The sequence below is a fragment of the Anomaloglossus baeobatrachus genome, chromosome 7 (genome assembly GCF_048569485.1).
Source record: "Anomaloglossus baeobatrachus isolate aAnoBae1 chromosome 7, aAnoBae1.hap1, whole genome shotgun sequence".
Taxonomy (NCBI): Eukaryota; Metazoa; Chordata; class Amphibia; order Anura; family Aromobatidae; genus Anomaloglossus; species Anomaloglossus baeobatrachus.
This window is the reverse complement of record NC_134359.1, coordinates 202,525,255-202,542,905: the sequence shown is the minus strand read 5'-3', so window position 1 is coordinate 202,542,905 and position 17,651 is coordinate 202,525,255. Positions and strand designations below refer to the sequence as shown.

Sequence of the window (17,651 nt, the reverse complement as noted above, 5' to 3'; positions counted from 1 at the left end):
TTTCACAATCATCGAGCTCTGGCGGCAAACGCCTTAGTTCAGCATTGGTCGCAGTTCCAGCTCCCTTAGGTGCCATCTCTGGCATTGTTGCCCAGAGTACTGCGCTAGATCAAGACCGACTGCGGCCGCGCCATCCTCGTCGCTACAAATTGGCCGAGGATGTTGTGGTACTCGGTTCTGTGGTGCCTCACGGTAGGCTAACCGGGGGCACTACCAGACCAATCAGACTGGCTGTCTCAAGGGCCATTCTTCCATTTGGATTCTACGGCTCTCAACCGGATGGTGTGGCATTGAGTCCTGGAACCTAGTGTCGTTAGGATTACCTCTGGACGTGGTTGCCACCATGAGACAGGCTAGCATACCAACGTCCGCCAAGATTGACCACAGGACGTGGAAGATGTTCTTATCTCGGTGCTCGGCGCAGGGTGTTTCTCCCTGGCCGGTTGCATCGTCTATGTTTCCTTCCTTCCTGCAATCTAGGTAGGAAAATGGGTTGTCGCTCAGTTCCCTTTAGGGACAAGTCTCAGCGCTATCTGTATTTTTTTCAGAAACGACGACTTCCTCAGGTACGCACGTTCCTACGGGGAGTTTGTCTTCTCAGCACTCCGTACAAGCGGCTGTTTGAGCCCTGAGATCTGAACAAGGTTCTAATTGCTCTCCAGATGCCGCCTTTCGAGCCTTTGAAGGATGTCTCCCTTCCCGTTTTTCACGGGAAGTGGCCTTCTACTAACGTTCTCGTCTCTTAGGAGAGTTTCCGAGCTAGCAACGCTCTTATACAAACTCTCTTCCTGGTCCTTCACCAGGACAGGGTAGTTCTGCGTCCGGTTCCGGAATTTCTCCCTAAGGTGGTATCCCATTTTCATATCAATCAGGATATCACCTCACCTTCTTTGTGTCCTCGTCCAGTCCATCAATTTCAGAAAGATTTGCATCTGTTGGTTCTGGTGAGAGCACTCAGGTTCTACTTCCCGCATGGCGCTCCTGCGCCACCCGGATGCACTCTTTGTCCTTGTCGCTGGTCGGCGTAAACAGTCGCAAGCTTCCAGATCCACCCTTGCTCGGGGGATCGAGGAACCAATTCTTGAAACCTACAGTTCTACTGGGCTTCTGGTTCTCTCAAGGCCGAAGGCCCATTCTACCAGAGCCGTGGGTGCATCCTGGGCATTACGGCACCAGGCTGCGGCTCAGCAGGTGTGTCAGGCACCCACCTGGTCGAGTCTACTTACTTTTACCAAGCATTATCAGATGCATACCTACGCTTCGGCAGACGCCAGCCTAGGTAGATAAGTCATTCAGGCGGCGGTTGGCCACCTGTAGGAAAGGGCCGTTTGACGGCCCTATCATGAGGTATTCTTTTACCCACCCAGGGATTGCTTTTGGACATCCCAATTGTCTGGGTCTCCCAATGGAGCGACAAAGAAGAAGGGAATTTTGTTTACTTACCGTAAATTCCTTTTCTTCTAGCTCCAATTGGGAGACCCAGCACCCGCCCTGTTTTCTCGGGGTTTTTCTGTTTTTTCGGGTACACATGTGGTTCATGTGGTATGGTTCAGTTCTCCGATGTTTCCTCGGATTGAATTGGTCTTTAAACCAGTTATTGGCTTTCCTCCTTCTTGCTTTGGCACTAAAACTGGTGAGCCAGTGATCCCACTGGGGGTGTATAGCCAGAAGGGGAGGGGCCTTACACTTTTAAGTGTAATACTTTGTGTGGCCTCCAGAGGCAATAGCTATACACCCAATTGTCTGGGTCTCCCAATTGGAGCTAGAAGAAAAGGAATTTACGGTAAGTAAACAAAATTCCCTTCTTTTGGACTATAAGATGCATATTTTTAGCAAGCAAAAAAATTGTTAAATGTGTCTTTTAGTCTGAAGGTAGCTTCCTATTATCAAGGGCAACACTGACACCGCATCTTTCCCGATCACTGCGAGAACTGTGTAACAGCATAGTGCTGTCCTATAGCTCAGTGACCAGACTGATCGGTGCAGGGCGGGAGAGACGCTACCAGGGTCTGCACATCACTAAACTGCAGCTCTTTCAGGTCCCAAGATCATGCATGTGTGTGTGTGTGTGTGTGTGTGTGTGTGTGTGTGTGTGTGTGTGTGTGTGTTAGCAGAGCTGTGTGTATATATCTAGCAAAATTGAGTTTCCATGTACTTGTGCGTGCAGCGGTGTTGTGTATCTGGGCGCTGAAGAGAGTCTATAATGTGTGTTCTGTAAATCTATATGTATATAATATGTATAGAATTAATACACATTGCAGAAACACGCCAACATTAGATTAAGGATGGGGCCACACGGGGTTATGTGTGATTCTTGCATTACACTCGGCTCACGCTGGCAGCACAGCAGGAGCCGAGGGTCATGCGACTGTGGCCCGATCATTCAATCGGACCTCAGCTGCGGGGGGGCAACGCTGAGGAGAGGAGGGCCAGCGCTGAGGAGGGATTTATCTCCCTCTCTCCTCCATTGCCGGCTGATGTGAGAATCGCACTACTCTTGCAGTACACTGGTGTAACGCGAGAGCAGTGTGATGTTTCTCATACACTTGTATAGATGTGAGTGGAACAGGATCGCATTCCACTCACAGCATGCTGCGACTGTTTTCTCGATCCAATTAGGGCCAAGAAAATAATCGCTCATGGGTGTTGCCCCATTGGTTTGTGTGGAATGCGATATTTCCCCCCCCCCCCCGCATTCCACTCACACCGTTTTCCTCGCCGTGTGCCCTAAGCCTTATTACCTCCCTATTCTGCCCTAGTGCACTGAAATTAGTGATATAGACCCCCTCTATTTCTATACACCTCCAGAGAGGTTTTGTTTTTTTCCTACTGTCTTCGTCTTATAGGCAGTTGCACTCTGTAGTGTGACAAATGTGATAATGTACATATAGCACAGCACACGTCTGTCACATGCAGAAGATATAGATCGGTCCGTTCTGTCTTCCAGCTACTCGCATCTGGCAGAGAGGTTCTCACTCCAGTTTCCTGCACACGACCTGCCCTCGGTTCTTTCCAAGTTCTCACTGCCAGTTTCTTTATCGGAATTTAAAAACCCATTATCCCCACCGGGGCAAGAGGTAAGGTGATAATGTCCTATATAATGTCATCACTGCTGAACCAAAATTTCTGGATCCTCCTGCACAATGCAGAAGTGTAATAACTAATCATACAACATATGTGTACATGACTAGTATTACAATCTGTGGATAAGAATGATGGATGTAATGGACTTACATGTACTGGAAACTGATGAATACAGCTATGGGGACAACTATTTGGCATTTTACTCTAGGTTTGTTTGTTCTCTTAAAGGGTCTCTGTCAGCACAGAATGACTGTTCACACCAAGGCATCATGGCGGGGCCAGACATGTCACTGCACTTTCCCACCTGCTTGTTTTCCATCTATCTCCGTCCTTCTCTGGCTCTGAGGCCGAGCTGTCAATTACAGAAGAGGGGAGGGGGGAAGAGGACACGATGCACTTAAAAGATTGGCCACAAGATGATGCACCAACACTTGGTTTGAACAGTCATTCCGGACTCAATCCATGTCTTTTGACTTAGATACATGGCCGTAACAAGCAGTCACTGAGCAGCTGCTATCATTATCATGATACTGGTTATTGTGGGCAAGGGAAAAAGGATTCGATGTTAAACAGTTCTGATACATAATTCCTTAGAAGAGATTTATCAAAACTGATACAAATAGTGGACATTTAAAGGGGTTGTCCGGCACTTTTACATTGATGGCCTCTCCATAAGGTTAGGTCATCAGTATCAATCAGTGGGGATGTGACACCCTGCTGATCAGCTGTTCATGGTGTCAGTGGCTTCAGGATGTTCTCATTTGCAAAGCTACACCACTCCCGCCAACTGTATAGTAGCTGTGGCCAGATTCTGCAGATACACCACTTACTAATTTGAATGGGGGGGCGAATGCCTAGTATTTGGCCACGGTGCAATGGATGGAGCTGTGCTGAGCCACTTTCACAACTGATGACATCTGGCCACCGATGTAATCAAACATTCCCCTGGTCAAATATTGACAATCTATCCTAAGGACAGGCCAGTTTTCTTTATCGTTCCTTTGGGAGACCCAGACCATGGGTGTTTAGCTTCTGCCTCCGGAGGACACACAAAGTACTACACTAAAAAGTGTAGCTCCTCCCTCTGAGCTTATACACCCCCTGGTGAGCAGACCCAGTCAGTTTATCGCTTTGTGTTCAGGAGGCATACATCCACACATGCATTCTCATATGATTTTTCCCTTTTGGAATGAGTTTGAAGAACTGTGGGTCCACGTCTGGACCCCCGGCATGTCCCTTCTCACCCCACTGTATCGGCGGTGTTGTAAGGTTGATTTCCTAGGCTGGAGCCTTACATGCCGTGCTCCTTCACCATCCCTCCTGGGCTCTGGCTTGAAGTGGGAGCCAGCACGGTCTCCATGCCTGGCAGGAGACCGGTCTCCATCCGCAGCCCTTCAGGACCCTGCTGGACCGGAGCACTCATCCCCAGGGACATGGCCCTGCGTCTCAGCAGCTAAGTACCTGAGACGTTTATATTTTGGGGTCCCTGTGCTTTATTGTTGGGGGAGAGTGTGCTTATTGTATTTTCTGACATTTCCGGCGAGTTCTCTAGCTGTCGCCCGAGAACCGCGCCGATGGTGCCTGCGCGTCGGCCTCGCCGCTCAAATTTAGGCCCCGGCTTCGCCGGAGGCCTAGTTTCGTTTCACTGCCCTAGCATGTCACTCATGCAGAGGGACAGCGTGGCTCCTCCCGGCGGCCGTTCTGCACAGGGGAGGGACACTCCCCACTGCTGTGCGTGTCTCCTCCCCTGTAGGTCTCTATGGCTCTCCAGATCCCGCTCTTTATGCAAGTCCCGCCCCCTCTCTTCGCTCCGGCAGCCATTTTCTCAGAGTTCTCTCAGCGTTGGTCTGCGTTCTGCATCCCTGCTGAGGTGCTGTGTTTGGGGGTCCGGGCTTAGGGATCTGGAGGGCACACAACACCGCTCTGCACAGCGGTCTGGTAAGCCACAACCGGCTCTGGTTGTGGACCTCTGATATACTGATATCTGGGGTTCATTCTCTGGCAGAGCCCCCACTCCAGCAGCATGTCTCACACGAGGAGCAAGGCTCCAAAGCTTTACTCTGTATGCGCTGCATGTAAGCTCCTGCTGCCTGAACCGAGCACCTATCCACATTGTGATGCCTGCTCTACCTTGGCGGTGCCACAGCCTGGAGTCTCACCCCCAGTGGTCGCTCAGGCTGTTCCTGCTCCTGTGGCTGAACCCCCAGCCTGGGTAGAATCCTTTTCTAGGTCTATCTCCCAGTCTTTTGCTGAGTCCATGGGACTTCTGTCCAGGACTTTGCTGAATATGCATCAGCCCCCCTCACAGGGTGCCTCTGCTGCTAGGGCTCTCTCAGGACCAGAGCTCACAGAGGATTCATCATCAGGCCCCAGACCCCGTCCTCCTAAGAAGAGACGTAGGGATCCCTCTCCCTCCTCCTCCCGCGGCTCTGATTCAAGAGCGGACTCGCAGGATAAGGAGGATGCCTTTACAGGAGGCTAACTCCATGTACCCCATTGATCTGTCCGAAAGTGACTCAGATCTTAGTGACTTGATTGCTTCCATTAATTCTGTTCTGGATCTTAATCCGCCAGTATCAGAGGAGCAACCCTCTCAGGCAGAAAAGCACCAGTTTACCTCGCCTAAGAGGGCAAAGAGTGTGTTCTTTAACCACTCCAGTTTTCAGGCCGCTGTGACCAAGCCCAGGGCCTGTCCTGACAAACTCTTCCCGAAGCGTGGTTCTGATGACCGTTTTCCCTTTCCACCTGAGGTGGTCAAGGAGTGGGCTCAGACCCCAAAGGTAGACCCCCCGGTGTCTAGGCTCTCAGCCCGGACTGTTGTGTCGGTGGCTGATGGCACCTCCCTTAAGGATTCCACTGACCGCCAGATTGACCTTCTGGCCAAATCCGTATATGAAGCGGCGGGGGCCTCGTTTTCCTCGACGTTTGCAGCAGTGTGGGCTCTCAAAGCCATATCTGCTTCTCTAGAGGAGATGCATTCCCTCTCCAGGGAATCTATGCCCGAAATGGTTGCCTTGACTTCCCAAGCTTCAGCTTTTTCCTCCTATGCCATGTCTGCCATGCTGGAGGCTTCTCACCGCACTGCGGTGGCTTCGGCTAATTCCCTCGCTATCCGCAGGATCTTGTGGCTTCGAGAGTGGAAGGCAGATGCTTCTTCTAAGAAGTACCTTGCTGGGCTACCTTTTTCTGGGTCCCGGCTGTTCGGAGAACAGCTGGATGAAATTATTAAGGAAGCTACTGGCGGGAAGAGTACTTCCATGCCACAAACCAAAGCCAGGAAACCTGCTCAGGGTAGGAATCAGTCAAGGTTTCGCTCCTTTCGTTCCTCCAACTGGTCGTCCTCTAAGCCTTCGGCCTCGTCCACTAACTCAGCCAAGGACCAGAAATCCAACTGGCGCCCAAAAGCGCGTCCACAGAAGACGGCAGGAGGTGCTGCCACTAAGGCAGCCTCCTCGTGACTATCTGCCCGCTCCAGCAACGTCCTTGGTCGGTGGCAGGCTCTCCCACTTTGGCGACGCTTGGTTTCAACACGTCTCCAATCAGTGGGTGAGAGAGATCATCTCCCACGGCTACAGGATAGAATTTTCTTCCAGTCCGCCAAACAGATTTTTTCTCTCAACCCCCCCTGCTCCAAGGCCGCCTTCTCACAGGCCGTGGCATCCTTGCAGGGCAACGGAGTAATTGTACCGGTGCCCGCCCGGGAACGGTTCAGAGGTTTCTACTCAAATCTCTTCCTATTCCCCAAAAAGGACGGTACTTTCCGGCCCATCCTGGATCTCAAGCTTCTCAACAAGCATGTTCAGGTGCGGCACTTTCGCGATCAGTCATTGCCTCAATGACCCAAGGGGATTTCCTGGCGTCCATCGACATCAGAGACGCCTATCTGCATGTGCCAATTGCAGTCTCACACCAGCGTTGGTTACGTTTTGCAATCGGAGAAGATCATTTCCAATTTGTGGCTCTCCCCTTCGGGTTGGCCACAGCCCCTCGTGTATTCACCAAGGTCATGGCTGCAGTGATTGCGGTTCTGCACCTACAGGGGTTGGCAGTGATCCCTTACCTGGACGACCTTCTAGTCAAGGCTTCATCCAGCGCAGACTGTCAGCGGAGTGTCTCGCTCACTCTCTCCACTCGAGCGCAATTCGGGTGGCTGGTCAATCTTCCCAAATCCACCCTTACTCCGACCCAGAGTCTCACGTACCTAGGGATGCAGTTCGAGACTTTGCCGGCACTTGTGAAGTTGCCCTTAGTCAAACAGCAGTCCCTCCAACTGGCAGTGCGCTCTCTGCTGAAGCCCCGCCGTTATACCCTCAGGCGTCTGATGCAGGTGCTGGGTCAAATGGTGGCGTCAATGGAAGCTGTCCCCTTTGCCCAGTTCCATCTGCGCCCCCTGCAGCTGGACATTCTCCGCTGTTGGGACAAGCGGCCTTCCTCCTTACACAGGCTGGTGGCTCTGTCGCCACAGACCAGGAGCTCTCTTCAGTGGTGGCTTCGGCCCCTCTCTCTGTCCCAGGGGCGCTCCTTCCTGGCCCCGTCCTGGGTGATCCTCACCACGGATGCCAGTCTATCCGGCTGGGGTGCGGTATGTCTCCACCACAGAGCGCAGGGCACTTGGACTCCGTCCGAGTCAGCCCTTTCAATCAATGTGCTGGAAACCAGAGCCGTGCTTCTAGCTCTTCTAGCTTTTCACCACCTGTTGGCGGACAAGCACATTCGAGTCCAGTCAGACAACGCGACAGCGGTTGCCTACATCAATCACCAAGGCGGGACACGCAGCCGCCTGGCAATGTTGGAGGTGTAACGCATCCTTCAATGGGTGGAGGACTCCAAGTCCACCATATCCGCAGTCCACATCCCAGGCGTGGAAAACTGGGAGGCAGATTATCTCAGCCGTCAAACCGTGGACGGCGGCGAGTGGTCCCTGCACCCGGCAGTGTTTCAGTCAATCTGCCGCAAATGGGGCACTCCGGACGTGGACCTAATGGCATCCCGTCACAACAACAAGGTTCCTGTTTACGTGGCTCGCTCCCACGATCCTCAGGCATTCGCCGCGGACGCTCTGGTTCAAGACTGGTCCCAGTTTCGTCTGTCCTACGTGTTTCCCCCTCTAGCTCTCTTGCCCAGAGTCCTGCGCAAGATCAGAATGGAGGGCCGTCGAGTCATCCTCATTGCACCGGACTGGCCCAGGCGAGCTTGGTATCCAGACCTGCTCCATCTGTCCGTAGAGATGCCGTGGCATCTCCCGGACCGTCCAGACCTTCTCTCGCAAGGTCCGTTTTTCCGCCTGAATTCTGCGGCTCTCAAATTGACGGCGTGGCTCTTAAGTCCTGGATTTTCACGGTGTCTGGTATTCCTCCTGAAGTCATCTCCACTATGACTCGGGCCCGTAAGTCTTCCTCCGCTAAGATCTATCACAGGACTTGGAGAATTTTCCTATCCTGGTGTCGCTCTACCGACCATCCTCCTTGGCCTTTCTCCTTGCCGACCCTTCTGTCTTTTCTACAGTCCGGTCTGCGGCTAAGTCTGTCCCTCAACTCTCTCAAGGGACAAGTCTCAGCTCTGTCTGTTCTGTTCCAGCGGCGTCTCGCTCGGTTGGCTCAGGTCCGCACCTTCATGCAGGGCGTGTCTCACATCATTCCGCCTTACCGGCGGCCCTTGGATCCCTGGGACCTTAATTTGGTCCTCACGGTTTTGCAGAAATCCCCCTTTGAGCCTCTTAGGGAAGTTTCCTTGTATCGTCTTTCACAGAAAGTGGCCTTTCTGGTGGCCATTACTTCCCTCAGGAGAGTCTCTGATTTGGCTGCGCTCTCTTCGGAGTCACCTTTTTTGTTTTTTCATCAAGACAAGGTGGTTCTCCGTCCGACTCCGGACTTTCTTCCTAAGGTGGTCTCTCCTTTCCACCTTAACCAGGACATTACCCTACCTTCCTTTTGTCCGGCTCCTGTTCATCGCTTTGAAAAAGCGCTGCATACTCTGGATCTGGTGCGTGCTCTCCGGATCTATGTGTCTCGCACCGCTGCACTTAGGCGGTGCACTTCTCTTTTTGTGCTAACCACAGGTCAGCGCAAGGGTCTCTCTGCTTCTAAACCGACCTTAGCCCGTTGGATTAGATCGACCATTTCAGACGCCTACCAGAGTACTCAGGTGCCTCCCCCGCCGGGGATCAAGGCACATTCGACCAGAGCTGTCTGTGCCTCTTGGGCTTTTAGGCACCAGGCTACGGCTCAAGTCTGTCAGGCTGCCACTTGGACTAGCCTGCATACCTTTTCGAAGCACTACCAAGTGCATGCTCATGCTTCGGCAGATGCGAGCTTGGGCAGACGCATCCTTCAGGCGGCTGTCGCCCATTTGTGAAGTTAGGTTCTGCCTACTTCTTAGTTTATTCTGTTTATTTCCCACCCAGGGACTGCTTTGGAACGTCCCATGGTCTGGGTCTCCCAAAGGAACGATAAAGAAAAAGAGAATTTTGTTTACTTACCATAAATTCTTTTTCTTATAGTTCCATATTGGGAGACCCAGCACCCTCCCTGTTGCCTGTTGGCAATTTTTTCTTGTTCCGCGTGTTCTCACCGGCTGTTGTCGTGGACAGAGTCTCCGGTTGTTCCAGCTCTTGCTTTGTTCTACTTGTGGGTGGCTATTCTCCTTCAACTTTTGCACTAAACTGGCTGGGTCTGCTCACCAGGGGGTGTATAAGCTCAGAGGGAGGAGCTACACTTTTTAGTGTAGTACTTTGTGTGTCCTCTGGAGGCAGAAGCTAAACACCCATGGTCTGGGTCTCCCAATACGGAACTATAAGAAAAAGAATTTACGGTAAGTAAACAAAATTCTCTTTTTTTTTTTTACAAGTCCCAGACAAGCCCTTTAAATTGTGACATTTCACAGGGACTTTAGGAAATGAGGGGAGGAGTGTAATTGGTAGATATGGGACATTACTCCACTTTTCTTTTGCACCAGTTTGGACCCTGATGTCCAAACTGGATTATTATGATTACTATGTCTTCTCCCATTCTCGTGATTCGGGGGGTCCCAACAATTATACCCCCAGCCTTCATACATTATCACCTATCCTGTGTAGATGACATGTGTTGTTTATGGGACAATCCCTTTGATATATTTACTTTGTCTTGTGTTCTACGTAAGAGAATAATTAAGAGTAAGACGTTTGCTCCATGACTTGTCTTGTGTTCTCTCTGCAGCCTCACCTCATTCAGATGGTCATTTGGATGCTTCAGCGTCAGCTTCTAATCCAGATCCACACATTTGTTTGTCTCCTGGTGCCACCCAAAGAAGATGCCGCTATGTCAAAAGAAGAAGATACACCTTTTGCTGCCAGAGTTGGTGGTCGAAGTTTAAGCACACCCAATGCACTAAGCTTTGGCTCACCAAGTAATGTGTATTATTATTACTACGATTCAGTACACCATGTGTCTGGTAACTCTCCACTGTTAGCACCAGAGTAACCTGCTGGTGGCCACACGTGGGATAAGCCATTAGGGTGTGATCTATTGAGGTTCCAGCCGCCATGACTCAACCAGCAGCACGGTCCCCTTGTTACAGTAGTAACTAGTAACTCAGTAGTGACATCTAAGCTCAGGCGGCAGTGTCTGCTCCTGCATTTGATTTATTCACATGAATGATTTGAGCTGCAGAGCCACAGAAACATCTGGGAAATTACTTTTTATGTCCCCCAAAAAACTTACCACCTTTCCACGCCTTCTAGCTTTGATTGCTGCTGTTTAACCACTCTCAGAGATTGAGAGATTTTATTTAAGTGGCGCAATCACAGCATGATCCCAGGGTGTTAATGGTTTGCTATGGCAGCCAGGAAGCCGCCATTACTGCCATCCCGATGGTACTGTGAAGCTCAGCCACGAGCTAGGCTTCATAGGAAATCATCTTTTGTACTATATATACTGCAATATATTGCAATGAACTATATTGTAGTGTATATATGGTACAATCAATCAATCTAGGGCAATTAAAACCTGATTAAGTGAAAAAAAAATTGCCAATTGCTCTTAACCTAATTAAAAAAGCATATTTAGTAATGCTGTATCTATCACGCCACGTTTGCCATTTTTCATTGTTTTCATCTCCCGATATTGCAATACAAAGTGATAAAAATGTATGCACTCCAAAAAACTAAAGTTCGGCACAGAAAAAAATGACGGTCTCATCTCAGAAAATGGCAACACAAACCTAGTTTTGTTTGTTTTTAACCACTTTTAGTATTGGTATTGTTGAACCATGCCACAAGGGTAGCTTCACCACTCAATGTGCAATGTAAAAATGAAACCTAAACAATGGCAATATTGTGGGTTTTTGGTTTTGTGTTGTTTTTTTTATATTTATTTTTTTATAAACCAGTTGGGGTCATTTGGGAGCTTTTTTTTTTTTTCATGTATTATGTGGTAATGGTGAATGCAAAACTAGAGTTTGTCCTCCAAATAACAGGCCCTAATATGGCTATGTGGATGAAAAAATAAGAACAAATGATGGCTCTGGGAAGAAACATAAAAATTAGTTGCATCCTTAGGGCTGCTTCTCACTTGCGAGTTTCTCGCATTGGAATCGGACACGTTAGTGAATGATTCAGCTCTCATCGGCGATTTTTTTTTTTTCTCTCAGTCCAAATCGGACTGAGAAAAAATCGCAGCATGCTGCTTTTTTGCGAGTTTCTACTGCGAGTCTCTCCAATGCAAGTCTATGGGAGCGAGTAAATAATCGGATGTCACGGGACGGCACTCACACCATCCTAGTGACATGCGATTTTCTAAATACATTTCTCGCATGTTTCCTAAAACACTGGAAACGAGCGATGCCTCAATGTCTGTCAATCACTATTCTCTGTCAGTCGGTCTCTCCCTCTCGGTCTCTATTCTCTCTCTGTCGGTCCGTCACTATCTCTGTCCCTCTCTCACAGTCTGTCGGTCATTTTCCCCTCCTCTCTCATACTCACCGATCCGCGGCGCTGCACGGCATTCTCACTGCTGCGGCGGCTTTTACTATTGTGAAAAAGCCGGCCGCTCATTAAACAATCTCGTATTCCCTGCTTTCCCCGCCCACAGGTGCCTATGATTGGTTGCAGTGAGACACGCCCCCACGCTGAGTGACAGGTGTCTCACTGCACCCAATCACAGCAGCCGGTGGGCGGGTCTATACTGTGCAGTGAAATAAATAATTAAATAATCAAAAAAAACTGCGTGCGGTCCCCCCCAATTTTAATACCAGCCAGATACAGCCATACGGCTGAAGGCTGGTATTCTCAGGATGGGGAGCTCCACGTTATGGGGAGCCCCCCAGCCTAACAATATCAGTCAGCAGCCGCCCAGAATTGCCGCATACATTATATGCGACAGTTCTGGGACTGTACCCGGCTCTTCCCGATTTGCCCTGGTGCGTTGGCAAATCGGGGTAATAAGGAGTTAATGGCAGCCCATAGCTGCCACTAAATCCTAGATTAATCATGTCAGGCGTCTCCCCGAGATACCTTCCATGATTAATCTGTAAATTACAGTAAATAAACACACACACACACACCTGAAAAATCCTTTATTAGAAATAAAAAACACAAACAAATTCCCTCATTACCAATTTAATAAGCCCCAAAAAGCCCTCCATGTCTGGCGTAATCCACGGACCTCCAGCGTCGCTTCCAGCTTTGCTGCATGGAGGTGACTGGAGCTGCAGCAGAAACCGCCGCTCCTGTCACCTCCACGCAGCAACTGAGGTGAGTAGCGCGATCTGCAGAGGTGTCACTGAGGTTAATCGCGGCCACCGCTGGATCCAGTGACAGCGGGTAACCTCAGTGACAGCTCAGCTGATCGCGATACTCACCTCAGTTGCTGCGTGGAGGTGACAGGAGCGGCGGTGTCTGCTGCAGCTCCTGTCACCTTCATGCTGGAAGCGACGCTGGAGGTCCGTGGATTACGCCGGACATGGAGGGCTTTTCGGGGCTTATTAAATTGGTAATGAGGGAATTTGTTTGTGTTTTTTATTTCTAATAAATGATTTTTTCGTGTGTGTGTGTGTGTGTGTTTATTTTCTGTAATTTACAGATTAATCATGGAGGGTGTCTCATAGACGCCTGACATGATTAATCTAGGATTTAGTGGCAGCTATGGGCTGCCATTAACTCCTTATTACCCCGATTTGCCAACACACCAGGGTAAATCGGGAAGAGCCGGGTACAGTCCCAGAACTGTCGCATCTAATGTATGCGGCAATTCTGGGCGGCTGCTGACTGATAATGTTAGGTTGGGGGGCTCCCCATAACGTGGAGCTCCCCATCCTGAGAATACCAGCCTTCAGCCGTATGGCTTTATCTGGCTGGTATTAAAATTGGGGGGGACCGCACGCCATTTTTTTTAATTATTTAATTATTTATTTCACTGCACAGTATAGACCCGCCCACCGGCTGCTGTGATTGGTTGCAGTGAGACACCTGTCACTCAGCGTGGAGGCGTGTCTCACTGCAACCAATCATAGGCGCCTGTGGGCGGGGAAAGCAGGGAATACGAGATTGTTTAATGAGCGGCCGGCTTTTTCAAAATAGTAAAAGCCGCCTCAGCAGTGTGAACGCCGTGCAGCGCCGCGCCGGGGATCGGTGAGTATGAGAGAGGGCTGCTAACTTCAGTCACTCAGGAGATTAGCGGTCACCGGTGAGTCCTTCACAGGTGACCGCTAATCAGGACGCGGCACAGACAGAGCCGCAGCATGACAATGAAGTCGGGTGAAGTTCACCCGAGTTCATTCTGATCGTGCGGCTCCGTCTGTGTCTGCTGTCATCTGCCATTAAGCTGTGCTGCATGGCTGTCTGTGTCTGCTGTCAGCGGCCATGTGGCAGCGCTGAATGGCAGATGACATAGTAAAAAATACGCATTACACACGCATTACACACGCTAGTAAAATCATTAATTTATTCAGAAAAAGCATCGCACTTGCGTTGCACTCGGACCTAACGTGAACTAAAATCAGCCGAGTTTTTTTCAGCCCAGTCAGACCGATTTTACTCGCATAGATGTGTTTCCACCCTTAAAGACGGCAAACCACTAGGATTTTCATATATAAACTGAAGCCAGTGCTATACTGGTGCTATCATGCTGATTCTATACATACCTTTAGTTGTGAGATCGGATGTATACTTTCTGAAATATAAGCAAGTAAAGTTTGTGAAATGCACGGTTATTTCTTGGTAGATGCAACTGAATATCTAATAAGTAAGTTGGCTTTTGCTAGTTATTCCCGCCCCTGTCTTCCTGCCTGCCTATCTGTCTGCTTGTATGCCTGCCTGCCTGTCCTTCCTACCCTTGTGTTCATCTCCGGCGCCATCTTTGTGAAGACAGTGTGACATAATCTTATTGTTTTGTGGCCTATCGAGGACAGCGCATGCACCCTCTCATCCTCTGCTCTTGTGACCGCGTGGGCGCATGTGTTACCCTCGCATAGGCCACAAATGATAAGATGATGTCACACTGTCTTCACAAAGGCAGCACCGGAGATGAACACAAGGGTAGGAAGGACAGGCAAACAGGGGTGTGGGGATAGCTAGCAAAACCCGACCCACCTATTAAATATTCCATTGCATCTCTCGCCAAATAACAGTGCATTTCACAAAGTTTACTTGCTTGTATTTCAAAAAGTATACATCCGATCTCACAACTAAAGGTATGTATAGAATCAGCATGATAGCACCAGTATAGCACTGGGTTTAGCTTAGATATGAAAATCCTGGTGGTTGACCGTCTTTAAGTGCATAATATATGTTACCTTGTGTGTGGTGTTTATATATGCAAAACCTAAAAAAAACACTCAGTAATTGTCAGCATGTCACCATGCGCTCTCCGTATTACTCCACAGCCAGTAGTGATGATATGACGCTCACCAGTCCAAGCATGGACAATTCCAGTGCAGAGCTGCTCCCAGGAGGAGACTCGCCAGTCAATAAAAGGGCAACGGAGAACCTTCTTGCCAGTCTGACTCAGGCTGAGAGGGAAGCCATTCTCAGCGTGCCGGCTGCTCAAAATCCAGAGGACCTGAAAATGTTTGCAAGGTAAGGAGGATTATAGATGCTACGAATTGAGTGACTGTATGAAAGTAATGAATTGTAGAGATATCAATCCGTTATTACCCGGCTGATATTGGAGCCTTTGTGTAAAGCTCATCATGAATATGAGCGGCGGTCATCACGACCCGTCACAGCTCTGCCCACTTTGTTGTATCTGAGCGAAAATGGCCTGAAAACTCCTGGAGTCACAAAATGTTAGCACAGCCTTTCATTGCTCTAAAATATAGCGACTTGTCAAAGGTTTTTACCCCAATATCCTGGCGTCAAAGCTTTGATGAATAGGGGCCGTAGTTTTCTGAAAAAAGACTTGATATAACCTGTGTTTTATTCATTGTGTACATACGGCGATGGCTGGACCCCACACTGGACTGAAAATCTCAGAAAAATAGGTTTATGTGATTAAAACACAAATTATGCTGAATATTTTCCCACTAAACTGTATATCAATCTGTTTGGATCCCCCTCCTCTATAGCATGATGCCTACAGATTGGACTGCATTTACATTGTAATAGGTTACCTATACGTTTTCTTGTCCATTCACACATAACCTGAAGAAGAGGGAAGATCTTGCTGCTCTCACCTTTCACAGTCAGATATAACCAGTCTACGATGTCAAGGAACTATCCAGCTACTTATGTTCTGTAACATGCCAGCCACTCTTTTTGAGATCGTGATTTCTGTATGCATTATAGGTGCTAGAACCTTCTTCATGTTACTTCCAGAACATGCATTGCTTTTCCAATGTCCAATGGCTTTATTGCCCTGAACTGACATTCATCTTCTCTATTGGTGTATGTAGATTGACACACAGGATAGCCGGAACAGAGAGACAAATGCCAACCTTACTATTTGGAATTGGTCTGGGCATCTGTCATGTTAGAGACTGCTGCTGGATTGCAAAAGTTGGGATTAAGTTTTCATATGAAAAACATAGCGATTTAAAAAGTGGAATTACTGTTCCAGCTACATTATAGAAGAAGACCTAGAGACTATGAGAGGCTGCAGGTGGCATCAGCCCTGCTTATGTTCTGTAAACTACAGGCGCAATGTTCTGTTTAGCATCAGCGTGTGACAGTGCAATGTGCTGCTGCCGGGTGTTGTCTGCCGCTCATAATGGAAAGTAAATGTACAGCCACAGGAAAAAAATGATAATGAAAACAGGTCTGTCAGATAAAGCGAACTGTTAAAGCAAGCATCTGCTAAGTGGAAACTATTTTCCATTGCATGTGGTTGAGTCTGTCATGTATATAGACAGGCAGGGATCCTAGCTGTGACACGGTCTGCTCACACAGCACTGATGCTGTAGAAGCTGTGCTATCAGAGCTATTCATTCTACTGCACATCTGTGAAGGAGGATGTCAAAGCCTTTTCTCGTTCGTCTCCTTGGGGGACACAGACCCATGGTGTAGTCTGCTGGAGGCTGACACTGCTGTGCATTACATAGCATTAACGATTGGTTCCTCCCCTGCAGATTACACCTCGCCTGCTAGCATCAAGCCTCATCAGTTTTGTCTCGTGTCAGTTGGAGGCGACTGATGTCTGGGTCTCAGACAGTTTTTAGGCCTGTAGTTAACTTAGTAAGCTTTAAAGGGTCTGCATTTTTGCTTCTGCAGATGCAGATCTTGGCATGAAGATGCTGCAGACGACCGTTGCCCCGGTGGCAACTTGGGCAGAAGTAAAAAACTTTTGTGGTAACCGTATATTTGGTTTTCATGCCCCCCATGGACAGCTTTGGTCCCATGGTTTTGTGTCCCCCAATGAGAAGAACGAGAAAAGTAGATTTTGGCACTTGCTGTAAAATCTGTTTCTCATACTCTTCATTGGGCGACAGCCCCCACCCTTGGTTGCATTTACTTTTTTTTTTCTGAGCTTAATAAGATTCTCTTTTTTTCATGCTTTAATTCCTTTTGGCTTCTCATACCGATTTCACACTAAACTGACAAGGTCTGATGATAGAAGGCGCGGTATAGTCTGGCTCCTCCCTAGCAATCTTTAATTCTATGTAATACTAGTATCAACCTCCAGGTGGCAGCAGAATATCCCATGGTTCTGTGCCCCCCAATGAAGACTACGAGAAATAGATTTCTTTGTCGCTCTATTGGGAGACCCAGACAATTGGGTGTATAGGCTATGCCTCCGGAGGCCGCACAAAGCACCACACTCAAAAGTGTTAAGCCCCTCCCCTTCTGCCTATACACCCCCCGTGCTCCCACGGGCTCCTCAGTTTTTTTGCTTTGTGCGAAGGAGGTCAGACACGCACAGCACAGCTCCACAGATTAGTCAGCAGCAGCTGCTGACTATGTCGGTTGGAAGAAAAGTGGGCCCATATAGGGCCCCCAGCATGCTCCCTTCTCACCCCACTCTTGTCGGCGGTGTTGTTAAGGTTGAGGTATCCATTGCGGGTACAGAGGCTGGAGCCCACATGCTGCTTTCCTTCCCCATCCCCCTCAGGGCTCTGGGTGAAGTGGGATCCTATCGGTCTCCAGGCACTGAGACCGT

General features: G+C 49.1%; 1 protein-coding gene across 4 annotated transcripts in view; it reads left to right on the top strand.

The window, feature by feature from the left end:
- The window catches only part of NPRL3 (NPR3 like, GATOR1 complex subunit), a 99,641-nt gene that overhangs the window by 69,675 nt on the left and 12,315 nt on the right, over positions 1-17,651 (top strand). For all 4 annotated transcript variants that reach the window (XM_075319076.1, XM_075319077.1, XM_075319078.1 and 1 more), the window contains 3 exons: positions 2,948-3,077; positions 10,281-10,470; positions 14,944-15,136. In XM_075319076.1, coding sequence (XP_075175191.1) covers positions 2,948-3,077; positions 10,281-10,470; positions 14,944-15,136 — 513 coding nt within the window. The remainder of the gene's footprint in view (positions 1-2,947; positions 3,078-10,280; positions 10,471-14,943; positions 15,137-17,651) is intronic.